Source organism: Zalophus californianus, chromosome X (genome assembly GCF_009762305.2).
Source record: "Zalophus californianus isolate mZalCal1 chromosome X, mZalCal1.pri.v2, whole genome shotgun sequence".
NCBI lineage: Eukaryota > Metazoa > Chordata > Mammalia > Carnivora > Otariidae > Zalophus > Zalophus californianus.
Genome location: NC_045612.1, coordinates 93,023,578 through 93,039,805, shown reverse-complemented (window position 1 = coordinate 93,039,805; position 16,228 = coordinate 93,023,578). Strand labels below are relative to the sequence as shown.

The 16,228-nt window shown below is 39.5% G+C and overlaps 1 protein-coding gene across 13 annotated transcripts in view; it reads right to left on the bottom strand.

The window, feature by feature from the left end:
- CASK (calcium/calmodulin dependent serine protein kinase) overlaps positions 1–16,228 on the bottom strand; it is a 357,703-nt gene that overhangs the window by 119,994 nt on the left and 221,481 nt on the right. For all 13 annotated transcript variants that reach the window (XM_027608009.2, XM_027607997.2, XM_027608005.2 and 10 more), the window contains exons 7-8: positions 10,320–10,495; positions 5,619–5,741 (exon numbers count right to left, since the gene is read on the bottom strand). In XM_027608009.2, coding sequence (XP_027463810.1) covers positions 5,619–5,741; positions 10,320–10,495 — 299 coding nt within the window. The remainder of the gene's footprint in view (positions 1–5,618; positions 5,742–10,319; positions 10,496–16,228) is intronic.

Below are 16,228 nucleotides of genomic sequence, written 5' to 3'. Positions count from 1 at the left end.
AAAGGTGGATGGATCAACAATGTCTTGTACACCCACACAGTGGAGTACTATTCAGTAATAAAAAGGAATGAACTATTGATCTACACAACAACTTGGATGGACCCCAAGGGTATTATGCTGAGTAAGAAAACCTAATCTGTGAAGTAATAACAAATATGTAGGTCTCTGACCCTGGTTCCTGACACTGAGCCCTAAAACCCTTTTATTAAAAGGGCTGCTAGGAGAATCTTTTGTTCTAACATTTAGTCTTTGATTCCAGCTCCTGATGCACAGCTCCTAAAACCCTTGTAATTTCCTAAGTGATAAGAGCACTAGGAGCATCTTCTGTTCTAATATTTGGTCTTTGACTCTAGTTCCTGACAGTTCCTAAATCGCTTGGCATTTCCTGAGTGATAGCAGTGTCTGTTTTAATGAGGTGATTCTTGGTGGGCTCCTGGGCGGGGGCTGGTCACCAGAAAGACCAAGTCATGATTACAAGGTTGGAATGTTCAGCCCACCCTTCCATTTTCTAGAGAGGGGAGAGGGGCTGGAAATAGAGTTAATGATCAATGCATGCCTACGTGATGAAGCCTCTGCAAAATTTCCCAAAGTATGGGGTTTGGAGAGCTTCTGGGTTGATGAACACATGTACATGTTGGGAGCGTGGTGTACCCCATCTTCCATGGGAACAGAAACTTCTGCGCTTGGGACCCTTCTAGACCTTCCTCTATGTATCTCTTCATCTGTATCCTTTACCATACTCTTTATCATAAAATAAACTGGTACACATTAAGTGTTTCCCTCAGTTCTGTGAACTGTTTTAGCAAACAATCAAACCCAAGGTTGGGGTGGGGTGAGTTACGGGAACCTCTAATTTGTAGCCAAGTCGGACAGAAGTCATGGGTAACCTGGGGACCCACTACTTGTGATTGGCATCTGAAGTGGGGGACAGTCTTGTGGGACCAAGGCCTTAACCTGTGGGGTCTGCATTAATTTCAGTTAGTGTCAGAACTGAATTAAAATGTAGGACACCCAGCTGGTGTCAGAGAACTGCTTGGTGTAGGGAAAAAACCCAGACACACTTGGTGTCAGAAGTGCTGTTGAGTGTGGCAGTTGTGTGAGAGGGAAAGAGAAACACCCTGGAGATGTCAGTTTCTCCTAAACAGTTATGTAAATACTGTATAATCCCATTTATATAATACTCTTAAAAGGACAAGAATTATAGTGATGGAGAATGGATCAGTGGCTCAGGGGTTAGGGTTAGAGGGAGGATGTGATTATTAAGGAGTAGCATGAGGGGTGACAGAGCACTTCTATATCCTGATTATGGTGCTTATACACTTCCATACATGTGATAAAATTTCCTAGAAACACACACGCACACACACACACAAACTGGTGAAAATTGAATAAGGCCTGCAGTTAAGTGTTCCAACGTCAATTTCCTAGTTATGGTCATATAACAATATCATCACTGGGGGAAAGAATGGTGAAATGTACATGGGAATTTTGTACTGTTTTTGCCATTTCTTTTTCTAAATTTTTTGAAGATTTTATTTTTTATTTTTTAAGATTTTTATTTGTAAGTAATCTCTACACCCAACACGGGGCTCAAACCCACAACCCTGAGATCAAGTGTTGCATGCTCTACTGACTGAGCCGGCCAGGTGCTCCTGTTTTGCCACTTCTCTGTGAGTCTTAAAATTATTTCAAAATAAAAAGTTTATAAGAAATCACTTCCACTCTACATGTTTGACTCTCCTGGGGGCTTCCTAATTCCAAATACCTCGAATCACTCACTGAGCCTTATCAGTTTTCCTTCCTTAAAATCTCAGTCTGTTTCTTTCCCACTTCCACCTTTACTCCCTGGGTGCAGGCCCCTGTTACCTCCTGACTGGAGAGCCATAGCTTTTACTGGCTTTCTTTGCCCCCAGTGCTTGTACCCCCAACAGACAACCTACCTGCACACAGAGTCCAAAGGAATTGTATGAGCTTACTGCTTGTACTGTATCATCACTCAAAAGCTTGCAGTAGCTTTTTACCATCTACACCCTAATATTTAGAGTCCTTAATTTGGCATTCTGGACTGTAGGTATTCTTCCCTCAAACCAGAATTTCCAGTCTACTACTGCACAATCCTTCAAAGAGCTAACATTTAGGGTACTATACTAGTTTGCTTCCTGTCCCTACCCCCACATGCCCTGAACACTTGGTGATGCTTTGCCTATGCTCCTCTGGACCTCCCTGGAGCTCCAGATGACAGTGATCTGGGCCCATACTTCTGTGTTCATGTGATGCTTCTCCTCTGTGACTTCTTTGAGCTTGTCTTTCTGGGTGTTTATGTTGTATTCGTATCATCTGAAAACCCATTTTGCAGCCTGACTATGTCTTTCTCTCTTTGGTGTGATAGATTTTTCCAAAATTCAAATTGACTAGTCTGATAGCAACACCCTTTTCATGTTTTATTCTAGTCAGTGTACGTTAGGGTCTACATATGAAGGCTACAAAGGGTGTGAAAAGAGCTCAGTCATCTATAAGGAAAGTACAATTTTAGTTGGTCTTATTTTTGCTGGAATGAATATTCATAGCAAACACCATAAATTTAGATAAAGGCGTTAAACATAGTATAATTTAACAATCATAAGGCATTCACATATTACTTGGTCTATTTACTCAAATTCTTTTTCGATATGACATGATTGAATAGGACATTTTCTTGTGGTTTTACCAACGAAATAAATCTTTTTTTTTTTCTTTTGACACCCAGTCATGGTATTATGACTTTGGGCACTCCTCACTACAAGGACGTTCACCATCTTATTTCTTCACTTTGCAGTTATGCAGGAGTTTTTCATATATAAACTATAGCTTAAATTTAGTCTTTACAAAATTAACACCAATTACATCCACAGCAATGATTCATAAGTATACATGGACAAGTATTTAACTATAAGAAGCCTGTGTGCAACAGTTAGATAACATTCTTATGGAATTCTTCCATCTCCAGATGGCACCTAAGCAGTGAAGGTAAATTGTAGTTCAGACATGGCACATGATTCTGAGCTCAAATAGCCTTCTGGAACTTCTTCACTTAAGTTACTGACATTTTCTGTCTGTTATCTTTCTGATGCCAGAAATCTATTATGTATTAAGCTCAAATTATTTAGAATGAGAACTACAATCACTGCAGGGAGAAGGGTTTCCAAAAATAAATGTTAATCAGGATATGCATGGTAATGAGAGCCAAGTTTTCTAAAGGGTCTTAAAAATGACTAATATGGCTGCCATTTTCATTGTCCTTTGGCATTTAAACTAGCTTCTAATGAACAAAAGATCCCCATTATGGAGAAACTGAGACAGGAAAAGGAGAAATAGGAGTCCCCCCTACACTGGTCATTTCTGGGAGAAAAAAATACTAAGAATGTATCTAAGAATTGCTTACCTACTCTTTTCTGGGGAAATCAGGAATAACTAGAACTGAATATTTTAAGCCAAGAATAACTAGAGCTGTGTATCGGAGGGTTGAATGCAGATTTGATAAGTAATATTCTTTTTTTTTAAAAGATTTATTTATTTGAGAGAGAGGGAGGGAGGGAGGGGCAGAGGGAGAGGAAGACAAGAGTCTTGAGGAGACTCCACACTGTCCCACAAGCTCAGAGTCCGACTTGGGGCTTGATCTCACAACCCTGAGACCAGGACCTGAGCCGAAACCAAGAACTGGATGCTTAACCTACTGTACCACCCAGGCGCCCTGATAAGTAAAATTCTTGACGTAGACTCAGGATCCACTGGAATCTCAAAACTGTTCTCTAATATCATCATCCATGTTATTGCCACTAACATACATTATTAATCTACATTTTAATATACCTTATTATTTTTGCATAATTTCTAGGGAAGTAGCATGGTGTAATATATGAACATTCATATACATAATATATGTAAATATATTATAGATTAGAATAGAATACATAATATATGTAAAATATGAACATTCATTTGTTAATTCATTAAATAGTAACTAATATTTATTGAGCACCTACTCTATGCCGGACACTTTCTAGAGTGCTGGATGGAAGTGAACTGACAGCCCCAAATTCCCACTCTTCTGCAGCTTGTATTTTACAGAGGGTAAATAGACTACAAACAAGTAAAATATAGGTATGTCTTATGGTGACAAATGCTATGGAGAAAACTAAGGCAGGGAAGGGGGACTGGGAATACTGGTGGCAGGGGGCATTCCTTCTCCCTAATTTTATTTTTTTTAAAGATTTTATTTATTTATTTGACAGAGAGAGACACAGTGAGAGAGGGAACACAAGCAGGGGGAGTGGGAGAGGGAGAAGCAGGCTTTCCGCGGAGCAGGGAGCCCGATGTGGGTCTCGATCCCAGGACCCTGGGATTATGACCGGAGCCGAAGGCAGATGCTTAATGACTGAGCCACCCAGGCGCCCCTCCTTCTCCCTAATTTTAAACTGAGTGGACAGGAAAGCTCTTACTAAGAAGCTGACAGTTAAGCAAAGATCTGAAGGTGGTAAAGGAAGAAGCCATGACTATACCTGGAGAAGAGTGTTCTAGGCAAAGAGCATGATGAACACAGAGGCACTGAAGCCAGAATGTGCCGGCTGTCTGAGGAACCACAATGAGCCCAATATGTGGGGAACAGACTAAGAGGAGAGTAGTAGGGGATGAAATCAGAGACGTATTAGGGGGCGAGACTGCACACTGGGCTAAGAATGAATCACCCTGGGGAGAGGCCTGGTCTGAAGATATAAATTCAGGACTCATCAGAATACAAATCACACTTAAGACCATTAAAACTAGATGAGGTCTCCAAGGGCCTGAGAGAGAGAGAGAGAGAGAGAGAGAGAGAGAGAGAGAGAGAGAGAGTGTGTGAGTGAGTGAGTGTGTGTGTGTGTGTGTGTGTGTAATAAAAACAAACGGTAGCATATTAGATTCAACAGAGCCAGAAAAGTGATGATGCAGGAAAGAGATGCTGGAGTGATGTCCTTGAGTGAGTAAAAGACAGAGGATCTCACATGCAAAGGAAAGCATTGTGGTAGGCTCAATTAAAATCCTGGTTGCACTACGGACAACTTGCTGGAATTACTGAACTGCAGAATGTCTTAATCAAATAGTGCTGTTTCGCTCAAGTCCCATGTTACATTTTCCTTAATGTTCACTCGCAAGATGGGAGAGAGAAAGAATTTTAAAAATCGAGCTTCTTCCTAAAACAATAAATCCGTATCTAGTTATCTACTGAAATAAAAATAATGTTATGACCCATACAGTCACATCCCAAGGAAAGATCACAACTTTCTGTCATAAACACAGCAATACTTCCCTTGTTCTTGTTGCACAGCTTTGGGACATGTGTCGGTGGAGAACAAACATGCCTTCCTCCCTGCTATGTTCTGCCTTAATCTGCCTCTGTTCCCTCTGATGGCTGAATGTCACTAGAATGGTATATTCTCTACTCAGATATTTACAGAGGCTGTCCGGAAACAGCAAACAAGATGAACAAAACTCAAAAAAAGTGCTCAGAAAAGAGGTGGCAAGAGTCGCCCTCTAGAGCAATACACTGCTGTCGCTGGAAGCGTTCACACAAAGTGTAGATGGCCACCTGTGGGCTCCCGTACCTTAAGCCATGGGTGATTCAGTGCTTCATAAACAGTGATCCTTTCAGCTGGATCCAGCATCAGCATGCGACGGACTAGGTCTTTGGCACTTTCAGAGATATGGCTCCACTGCCTTGGATTCATCTGAAGAGAAGGAGAGGAAAATTCCATAGTTATCGTCCAGTGAGAAGTTAAATTCACTACGATGTAACATTCCTATGCTGTTTCAATGTGAATAAAATTCTCAAAGAACAGAAATCTGATTCTAAAGGCTTGCTTTCTAAGGAAGAGGACAAAGGCAAAAGTCTTTGGTGGTTGTTGCTCCCTCTATGAGATTTTGCATCAGTAAATATCCCTTACATTATGTTCTGTCACCTAAGTTATAATATTTTTAATAATTGAATAGAATGCTCATGACTGTAGTTTCTACCTTAGCTGAAGAGACTAGTACTTTGCTCTAAGAAAGGACTAAAATTAAATTTTTAAATTAAAAATTTTAAAGAAATTTTAAAACATTTTCTTTTTAAAAATTGGAATGTGCAGTAATTATGAAGTTATGCAAAGTTCTTAGTAGGATATTTTGGTCACTGTACATCAATTTCAGTATTTAGGAACAAATATACTGTTACTATAGGCCCTACAAAATAGCCAAATCACTTGTATATTGTCTTCAGTGTAGTTACTTTTGTTCTTCTTATAGAGATGAGACAACCAAGTCACAAGGTCAATTGACTAAAGTCAAACAAATGAACAAAAACTATGAGTTGTTCAAAAGACATAAGACTTGTGAGAAAGTGGATCCGGGAGGAAAAGAGTAAGACGGCTCCTGGGCAAAAGGGAATGTTTGAGACCAGGAAGCAGAAAAAAGGGAAGGGATGCTTAGGGTTTGCAGTTGGGGAGGTCAGCGGGGACAGGCAGGGAGAGACGAGTAGGGTTTCATTCCTTATTTAATATCAAGAAGCCAAATGATTGGGTGAATTTATGTGAGCTGCCTGGTGCCAGGAGCTAGCGATGCCATGGCTTGAGCCAGAGGAGACCTAGGTCACCTTCTAAGGGAGAAAGATGGAGAATAAAGTCCATCACAACTTAAAGCCAAATAAAATCACAGCTGGCATCAGTACACAGGAATCATTATAGTTGGCCAAGGGTTAGCATTAGACACTTTGCTCTGGCTATTGTGAGGCTCTATACTTGTAGACGGGGAATGAACTATGTTCCTTGTTCTTTTCCTAACAGGAAGAATTCCAAACAATAGTCACTTCTGCTTCTCAGATCTCTTAACTAAAGTGAGTGCCATACTGCCATCATACTATTAAAACTGTGATCAACTAGTCTGTTTGAAATAATGTGGGTGATTAGATGAGGCTTAGTTTTGCTCCCTCTTCCCCACCCTGGAGCTGATGTGCTCCTTAAAGTCGGAATGATCTGTCCTTGGGGAAAGGGGCTGAGAGGTCATCTGAAAGTGGTGGTAAGATTTCTGAGGTGAGTAGAGGTTGAGAAGTATATGCCCTCATCCTATTTATGAGGGAGTGTGATCCAGGCTTTTCCTCTTCCTTTGGCTGAAAGAGTAGCTGAAATTAATCTGGGAGGTTGAGTTTATAAGGGGAACAAAACAGGACAACAGAACACTCTCACTTCTTTGAATACTAAATCCATGGGTGCCTTGACTCCTGATGTGGAGCTACCAACTGGCTATGCATAACAAAGACAGAAGATGGCACTGCATCTTGTACATACTTTGAGAAATATATTTTTGTCTTTTATAAGAAAGTTCACTGATATTAAATGTTAGCATGTATTCCAGGCAAATAGTATTCTCAGATATCTACCTGAAAAGATCAAGTAAGCTAGCAAATGAGAATAAAAAGTTAAATGAAAATCACATAAGACCAGCAGTAGTTGATAAACTATGACAGTTTTTAAAAGATGCCATCAAGATTTTCTTGAAAATACCCCCAGAGATCAAGGATTTTGCTCATAGTTCTTAAGAACCACTGGGGTGATGAAATTATATTTTGGAGGTTGGCTTCAAGATAATCTGGTAGTATGTAGAATATAGATAAAACCAGGTTGGCTGGATGTAGCTAAGTATTGAAGCTGGGGGTTCACTGTACTGTTATTTCTACTCTTTTTGTTTGTTTGAAATTTTCAGTAACAAAAAACTGTAAAAATAAACGCTGACAGAATCACAGCACAGTGTGTGTGTGTGATGTATACACACACACACACATACACACACACACACACACGTAAGGCCCACCAGGTTTATCATTGATGGTAGAGATGGATCTATACTTCAAACGAAGCCGCTGAAAACGTGGGGCTTTTGTATAAAAAAAAAAAAAAAGCCGTGAATCCAAGTGAGAGATAAGGCTAGCCAAGTAAAAGAGTAAATAAGTTATTAACCTCAAAGCTTCAAACCTCCAGGTGCAGAAATGATGATATAGCTGTCACGTCCATCTGACTTACTATAATACTAAAAACGGGGGTTTTAAAATCATTTAATTTTTGGCATGTGTGAACAGTCCAAATTTCTTACAAGGAAACAAATAAAACTATCCAGTGCTTTAAAAATAGAGAAAATCAAATACCAGAGGCTGTTGGAACAAAGCACATTGTCTTGGAAACCAGGAAGTTAGCAACTGAACTAACACAAAGGAAGATTCTATTATTAGCAAATATATAGCTCCAAAAGGCAGGTGGGAGATTTTAATGTATGGTACCATGTCAGAAGTCGCTGTGAGGATAAAATGAGTTCACAGGAGTGCTTAGCACAGTTCCAGGCACATACTAAGTGCTATGTATGAGGCAGCTCTCATTATTATTATGCTGGTGCATGGCTAATTGTGTTTGTTTTCCTATGTTAAGTATCTGTGATTTCACTTGGCCAAATTCGACCAGAAAGCCATGGCCATGCATTCCTCAGAGCCACTCACAAACTTCCAGGGATTTGAGGGGGAGGACTACTTACAAGCAGTTTCCTGAGATATTTAGTTACCTTGGAAGGATTGATTTTATTCCCCAGTGGCCAACTGACTCTAAGAGAAGCAGAAAAACCTCTATTTCAAACATCTTCCTCTGTTAACAGAGTTTGTCCAATCAAAATAAGAGGTAAACCTGCAGGCCCTTATAAGCTGGTGATGCACAAGCCTAAAAATGAAAGAATAACTCATTCTCACCTGCTCACCTTGGCAAGTTTCACTTATGGTTTCAAAGGACAAGGCTACAACCCCGAAGCTACTTCACCTTTCATTTCTACCCCCTCCCTTTTCTTGAAGTCCCATATAAAATTCTAACATTAGGGAGGAAATGAAAAGAAAACTTAACAGGTCTCACAGTTTTGGAGTCTGGTGTTACCCGAACCTGTGTGTTTGGTTTTTATGCTGCCAGGCATGGCTGAAAATGAAACAGTGCTTCTGTTGAATAGAAAGTAGGGGTTTCAGTAATATGGGGCGGAAAAAGAACTTCCCCAACATAAGCTGTGCCGAGCTGGTATCCAGACACACACTCCCCCATGTTTCCCATATACAGCATTTGATTCTTCGGCCATACGGGATGGTATAGGGCCATGGAGTGTAAGAGCTGGGGCAGTGAGACCGACCTTAAGCTTATTTATTTGCAAGCATACCTTAGGTCTTTTTGGTATAGCCACTCATAGTGTCAGTGACGAATTTTTGATTTTTTAATAAGGGAAGTAATAATATGCTAATCACAAGTCTGTGAATAGTCTGTGCGGTTTCCAATCCACGGTAGCCAAAGAAGAATAGAAATGTTTAAGTCACACCAAAATGGCTCTAAATTATATTATGAGATGCAGTTGTGATCCTGGCATTTCAGTTTATCCTGGAATGTAAGTGGCAAATGTTTCAGCTGTGCTCGCCGACTACGTAAAATTGAACAACATGTGTGGCAAAGCAAAACAAATAAAGGCAGATACTAACTATAAAATAAAGAATTACTAAATCACTGGGATGAAATTTCCATTTTCACTTTACAAATTAAGCAAAAAGCTTTAAAAATGAAGCCTTTTCCTCAAATTACACAAAGAAGGGCCCAAGAAGTTTATTTTCCAGCTGAGCCTGAAGAGGAGGTTTGGTCACCACACAGAGAATGGATACTTTTAAACCTGGGCTCACATCTGTTGTGAACACCTCACCCAGGGTAAAATAAAAGGCCAAATTCTATTATAATAAATTCCAAGGGTCATTCCAAATTCTTTACCTGAACTAGAATTTTATTTAAATAAGTAGGGCATCAGCCAATTTCTTCGACCTAGCTAAATGGGCAGTTTTGCTAGAATGTATTGATGGTAAAAGGACTGGCTTTGTGAATCTGAGGGCCCATGACTCCTGAACTGTTGACTTGAACATACAGATACGGTATCAAAGAGGACTAGGGTCCCTGTTTTTCAGCCTAAACACAGGGTTGGGTTCCAAACACGTGGGACAGAGTTTGGCCGCAGCACAGAGGGAGGAGGAAGGCCCTGGTTGTTATAAAGCCAGTCTCCTGTCTTCTGCCTAGATGACAGTGCAGCTGATAGTGATTCAGAAATTTACTTGAGGCCCATACTGTCTCCCAAGGCTAGGGGTTCAATGGTGTCAGCAAAGAACTTTTCTCTGACTGGGTAACTACATGACAATCAGGAAGTGCAGATAGTAACTTCATATTTTCCAGAGAGTAATTTAATCTCAATGTAAAAATAAAACATTCATAATATATTACCTTATATTTTCCTTTAATAATGCCTTCAAACAATCTTTCCTTGGTTCCATAAAAAGGCAAGCAACCACTTAGCAGGATAAAAAGGATCACGCCACAACCCCAGACATCTACAGGTTTTCCATAAGGCTCTCTTTTGACGACTTCTGGGGCCATAAAATGAGGTGTTCCAACACGTCCTACATTTAAAACAACAACATCAAGGAAAAATGTTTACATAAAATGGCCTTTTTTTTTTCTCATTTGAAAACTGAAAATAGAACAATAACAGTCTGAAGGAAAAGTTTAACAATATAAAGATTCTCTTACTACCTCCTCCCTCCTCCATAAAATCAAAGGGGGAAAAAAAGCAGAAGGAAAAAATTATCTAATCACCTCTTCTAAATACTGAGCCCAGGATAGATACTTTGTCTTCTTCCTCTTTTTTTATTTAAAGATTTTATTTTTAAGTCATTTCTACACCCAACATGGGGCTTGAACTCACAACCCTGAGATTAAGAGTCACATGCTCCACCACTGAGCCAGCCAAGCACCACGGTACTTTGTCTTCCTAATACTGGTACTGCCTATTTCATTAAGCAGGGTGCATGGTACTTACCTATTTCTTGTTTAATGAAGTTGTTTAAATTTTCTAATTTTCACGTTTGAAAATCACTAAAAATATAGAGTAGGGGCAGGGGTGGGAGGGCAGGAGAAGACATCCATGGAGAAAAAGACTATTTTTGACTGCCAAATGGAAAATCTCAAAGTAAATCTAAAGTGGAGAACTTTTATTTGGATATGACTCAGAATCTGAAATCCTGTTCAACTGATTTTAGGAATTGACTGTAGCAATTAAGAATGCTTAGTAATATTCTCTTCTATAGGATTTTTAAGCTTTCTCTGAATGTTAACATTTGGCAGGAACGACAGCAGACACAGGACATAAACCAAAGCAAAGTCATGAAGCTCCTCTCATTCAATCCCCTTTGGCCTCCACCTTCTTTAAAGAGTTTTCTCCCACCCACACCCAACAATGTTGGCTTTCAGGAAAGAGTTTGATAGCAGTTATTTGCACACTGGTAATCATCTTTACCTCAGTATCCCTAAGGGAGTCTTTTCTTCTACTGTAGAAGGAAAGGTTGTGCCCTGTAGGGAAATAACCACGGAAGGGGCACTGCCCACCAGACTCGGCAGCTCGTCTTGTGGGCAGGCCCCAGCCTTCTTCCTCCTTCCCCTACCCCTTCTCTCTCATCATACTGAGTCCAAGGTAATTGTTACTTTGAAGACTGCACAATACTTTACCTAGAGCTCAGAATTGTGGTTTAGAGTTAAAAAAAAAAAAAAAAAAAGACCCTACAGATCTTCTCATCCAGCTAGAGAAAATATACCATAAGGTCCAGTTAGTGACTGTCAAAACTCGGTTGGGATGGAAGGATAAAGCAGCTCTTAGCTTGTGTACTGGGGATATTCCTTTGCTTTGGATCATTATGGTTCCTCTCTTCCCACATAATAGAAGAGGTTAACTTTGGGGTTCAGAGAATGAAAATATTTTCATTTAAAATGTGCAGTAGAGCAGTGAAAACTGTACTGGTTAGAAGGGAAGATTTTTATTCCCCATTGCCCCATTTTGCTTCCTCTGGTAACACAAAGAAGCTCAAACGATGAGAGCTAAGCCTCGTACTTCATTTAACAGCCTTTGTCAGGGCGGGGCTGCTGGAGAATCCGCCTCGTGCTGACGGCAGGAGATCAAGGTACCGGTGAGCGTGCGGGTACCATGGCACCAGTCTGGTACCTTCTTATAGGTGGGATGATGTTTTGCAACTCAACTTGACTCCTATCACTTCCTACACAAGAGCGAGCCAAGCAACTCAAAAAGGAGCTTCTCTCCATTTATCTGTATCGAAGACTACTCCATTCTGGAGAATTAGTGTTAATCCTTAAGGAACATACATGTCTTATGGTTCAAAAATTTGCTCAGGGATGATGGAGGAAAGAATATATAGGAATGAGCTTTTTACAGTATTTTGTGCAGATCAGTCAAATGTAAAGGACTAGAGTTAACCTTTAATGTATACCAACCTTCCTGGACTCCTTGTTTGTGATAGCTTGACTTTTTCTTCTTGGTGGTCACTTGATTTTTATGACTTTGACTTCCTGTTCTTAGAATATTGTGGTCAATTACCAAACCATATTAAATGTCACTGTGTATGACATACTTCAGATATACACTTAAATATTTAAATGTTAGACTTTGGGATAATATAGTAAGACCTCTCTACCTAGGTCTTACCTGAGGTTAGAACCTCAGGTAAGGAGCGGCTTTGAATAGCTAGGACTTGAATCTTTACACACCCAAAGCTTTTTAAATAATTTTGGATGGTTATCTTTCTACAATTTTCTGACTTCTTTTACCTAAGATGCTGCACATAATGCAACCTTTTCTTGATGACTCAAGATGACTGTCTTGTGGCTATCAATGAAAGAACTATGCTACAGAACAGAAAATGCCCTCAGGAACTTCAGAGGTAAGCAAGGGTTGAGTTCTTCAGTATTAAAAGGGGGCTGTGCTTTCTACATTTTGGTATCTGCTCAACATACTTTTCCTGTCAGGCTTTTGTGTCTTTTCTCTCACTGTGCTTCCTCTAGCCTGTCTTCTCCTAATTTGTTGCATAAAATCTATTAACCAGAAACTGATTAGCAAGCAGGTTCTTTCATTTAGAAACAATTTCCCAAGTGCCTGCTTGGGTCCTAGACACAGTGGGAGGTGCTGTGGACATACAGAAGGATAAGCTGTGATGCCTCTTGTCCTCATAAAGCTCAGTCTTTGATACGACTACAAATCCCTGCATCAAATACTACATGGAGGTATGTAGCCCAGATAGTTACGGTAATATGGAAGAGAAGGAAAGGGTTACCTAACTTGGGATGGTGAAGATCAGCTTGCTTTTAAGAGGGGAGGTTTGTCAACTCAGTCTCTCAACCTTCAGGAGCAGTAAGAGTTACATAGATACTGAAAATGACAAAAGGTATTCCAACCAGAGGGAGTAGCAGGTGCCAGGTATGAAGGCACATGAAACCATAAAACTATGGAAAATGGCAGCATGCCAGCTTCAAAGAGTATGCTCTTAGGATGCCCATTTGAGAGGCCCATGAATGGGTGTTAAGGTCAAGAAATGTCTGGCTGCAAAAATAATTTTTTTTTGTAGGATCCTAGTTATCTTCTGCATAGACGAGTTTTCCAAATAGTGGAATTTCAGGTAGGTTAAGTGCAAATACATGTAAGTGGTTTCTACAATATGGAACATATAAAGGAGAGAATTCTTTTCTATTTCTATTCTACTGAGTAATCAAAGATTCCAACTGACAGGAAAATAGCTTTCTGTTAATAAGCATTAGCAAATGAGCTAATATTACTGTAATTTCACAAGTACCTTAAACAATATGAAAGCTTTCTCTAAGAGAAATCATTTATCCCTTGTCTACACATGTTGTATTTTTAAAGACACTATAATGCTTCAAGTAGTTATTTCAAGACTGGAAGGAAAGATACGTGAAGAAACGACACTCTGACCATCAGAAAGTATTTCAATTCTAGAAGCACTGAGAAAAATAAATTTTGTACAACTGACACACTCTAGGTTCAAAATCAGCTTTAAAAACATACAATTTAGGAGAAAAGCTCAAGGACTTTAGGAAAGTAGATTAACATGGAGAAGATGTCTAGGTAAATCCAACGAATCCGTTTTTCCCCTTCAATCAAGATGCATGGTAAAATATAAGCTGATACCACTCTGAATACTAACAGGATATGGATCCAGACAAAGAGAAACAAAGCCATTATATGTGGCCAGTATAGAACATATAAAAGGACTTTGTGTCATTTCATTTCATCCCATCAGTCTTGGGGATGTAATCATCAGAAGTTACTTGTTATAACTGTGTAGTCTTTTTTAGAAAAGATTATTTATTGTCATTTGAGAGAGAGAGAGAGAAAAGCAGAAAATCCCAAGCAGACTCCCTGGTGAGTGTGGAGCCTGATGTGGGGCTCGATCCCACGACCCCGAGATCACGACCTGAGCCAAAACCAAGTGTCAGATGCTTAACCAACTGAGCCACCCAGGCGCCCCTATAATTGTGTAGTCTTTACAGAGGGGTGATATGTAAAAATATCAGATTTAAGAGAGTTAGTTTAATAGCAACAATTGTTTAAACACAACTTGGGAGTTGTAGTTAATTGCAAGATCAGTATGAGCCAGTGGCATTATGTGGCTGTCCAAGAAGCTAATGCAATCTGGGGAAGCTGATAGAAATATAAGGCTCACAGCAAAAGAAGCAACAGTCCCAGGCTCCTGTGTGCCGGACTGTACCTACAGTTGTGCTCAGTTTTGGCTCCATCCTTTGCACACGTGAGAGTGAGAGTCTGCACCAGTTTATGTGAGGAATGGCTAAATTAACCTAGGCAAGTTAATTTGGATAAGACTTAGGGGTACACGATATTGTCTTTAAACATCTGAATGGTTATCATGTGGCAGAATTAAAATTGTTCAGTGTGGCTCCAAAAGTCACAATTAGCACCACTGGGTGGAAGTGATAAGAAGACAGATTTCTGTTCAAGGTGAAGATGAATGTTTCAGAACTCAAGGAGCTTTCTAAAAATGGAAATACAGTCCCGAAACACAGTGAATTCTTCGCTATGTGAGGAATTAAACTAGAGCTCAACCTTTCGCTGGGAATTTTATGAAGGAATGCGATCATTGGTTATAAGACTGGAGATGTTAAGGCCCCCTTGGAATCCTGAGATTCAATGAGTCTATGATTAAATGATGTGCTACTACCTGATCCTATGACTAGTCCTTCCAATCACAGATGGAAGTTTTGAATTAGGAAAAAAACATCAGTTTTTAAAACTATACTCAACTTGCAATTTTTCATATTATTGGAAATGATTAGCTTGAAGAGAATGCAAAATTAGAAGAAAATCTAGACATAATTTAATTTTAGAGGGCAATGTGATGAAATAACAATTTAAAGAATACAACTATGACTCCTGGCTCATTTTTCAGAAGATGGTCTATGTTAACGCTGCTTTGATGTTTAGTAATATGTCTATTAAATTAAATGAAATATCCTGTGTAATGGATTATTGTTTTGATATTTATCATTTGTCAGGTATCTGAACTTAATATAAGTATTCATGGAAGATGACAGGTTCAAAAAAGTTCTGCTGGTATTTTTCATATTTTTCCTCTTTGTGTTTCCATCTGGAGATGGAAAATCGAAGGCACTGACTAGAAGACTGATAAACTGTAGAGTGAAGAACTAAGTCATTTGCAAAGCTAAGGAAGAGAACTAAAAACAGGGTAGCATTCTGAGCTGGAGTCTATTGAAGGGAATACAAAAAAACCCAAATTCCTGGATCTAGAATTAGCATCCACCTCAGCATGCTACTGGAGAAAATTTCTATTTTTAAATTTCATACTTTTTTTTTCTGGCATGGGAATTTTCTAATTATGTTTTGCTTTGGCTAATAATAAAAATCAGTCTGCATTTACATCTGCTTGCTCTTCCCAAATACACAGATTGATGGCTTGAGCAGGACTCTTTCACAAATAAGAAGAGGAAAACAATATGAAATTAAACATTAGCCACTAATGTAAACCTGAAAGTGGTTAATCTACATGCTTTAGAATGGACTTCGTTTGGCCAGTTCAACTTTATTTATTTATTTTTAAGTAAGCTCTATGCCCAATGTGGGGCTTGAACTCACAACCCCAAGATCAAGAGTTGTGTACTTCACTGACTGAGCCAGCCAGGTGTCCCTGGCCAGTTCAACTTTAGAAGTCACTTTTCCCCAGATAACACCTTCTTCCAACACTGTTTTAATCTCTGTACGCAGGGTCACTTCTCTGCCAAGTGGTGGGAATACAAAG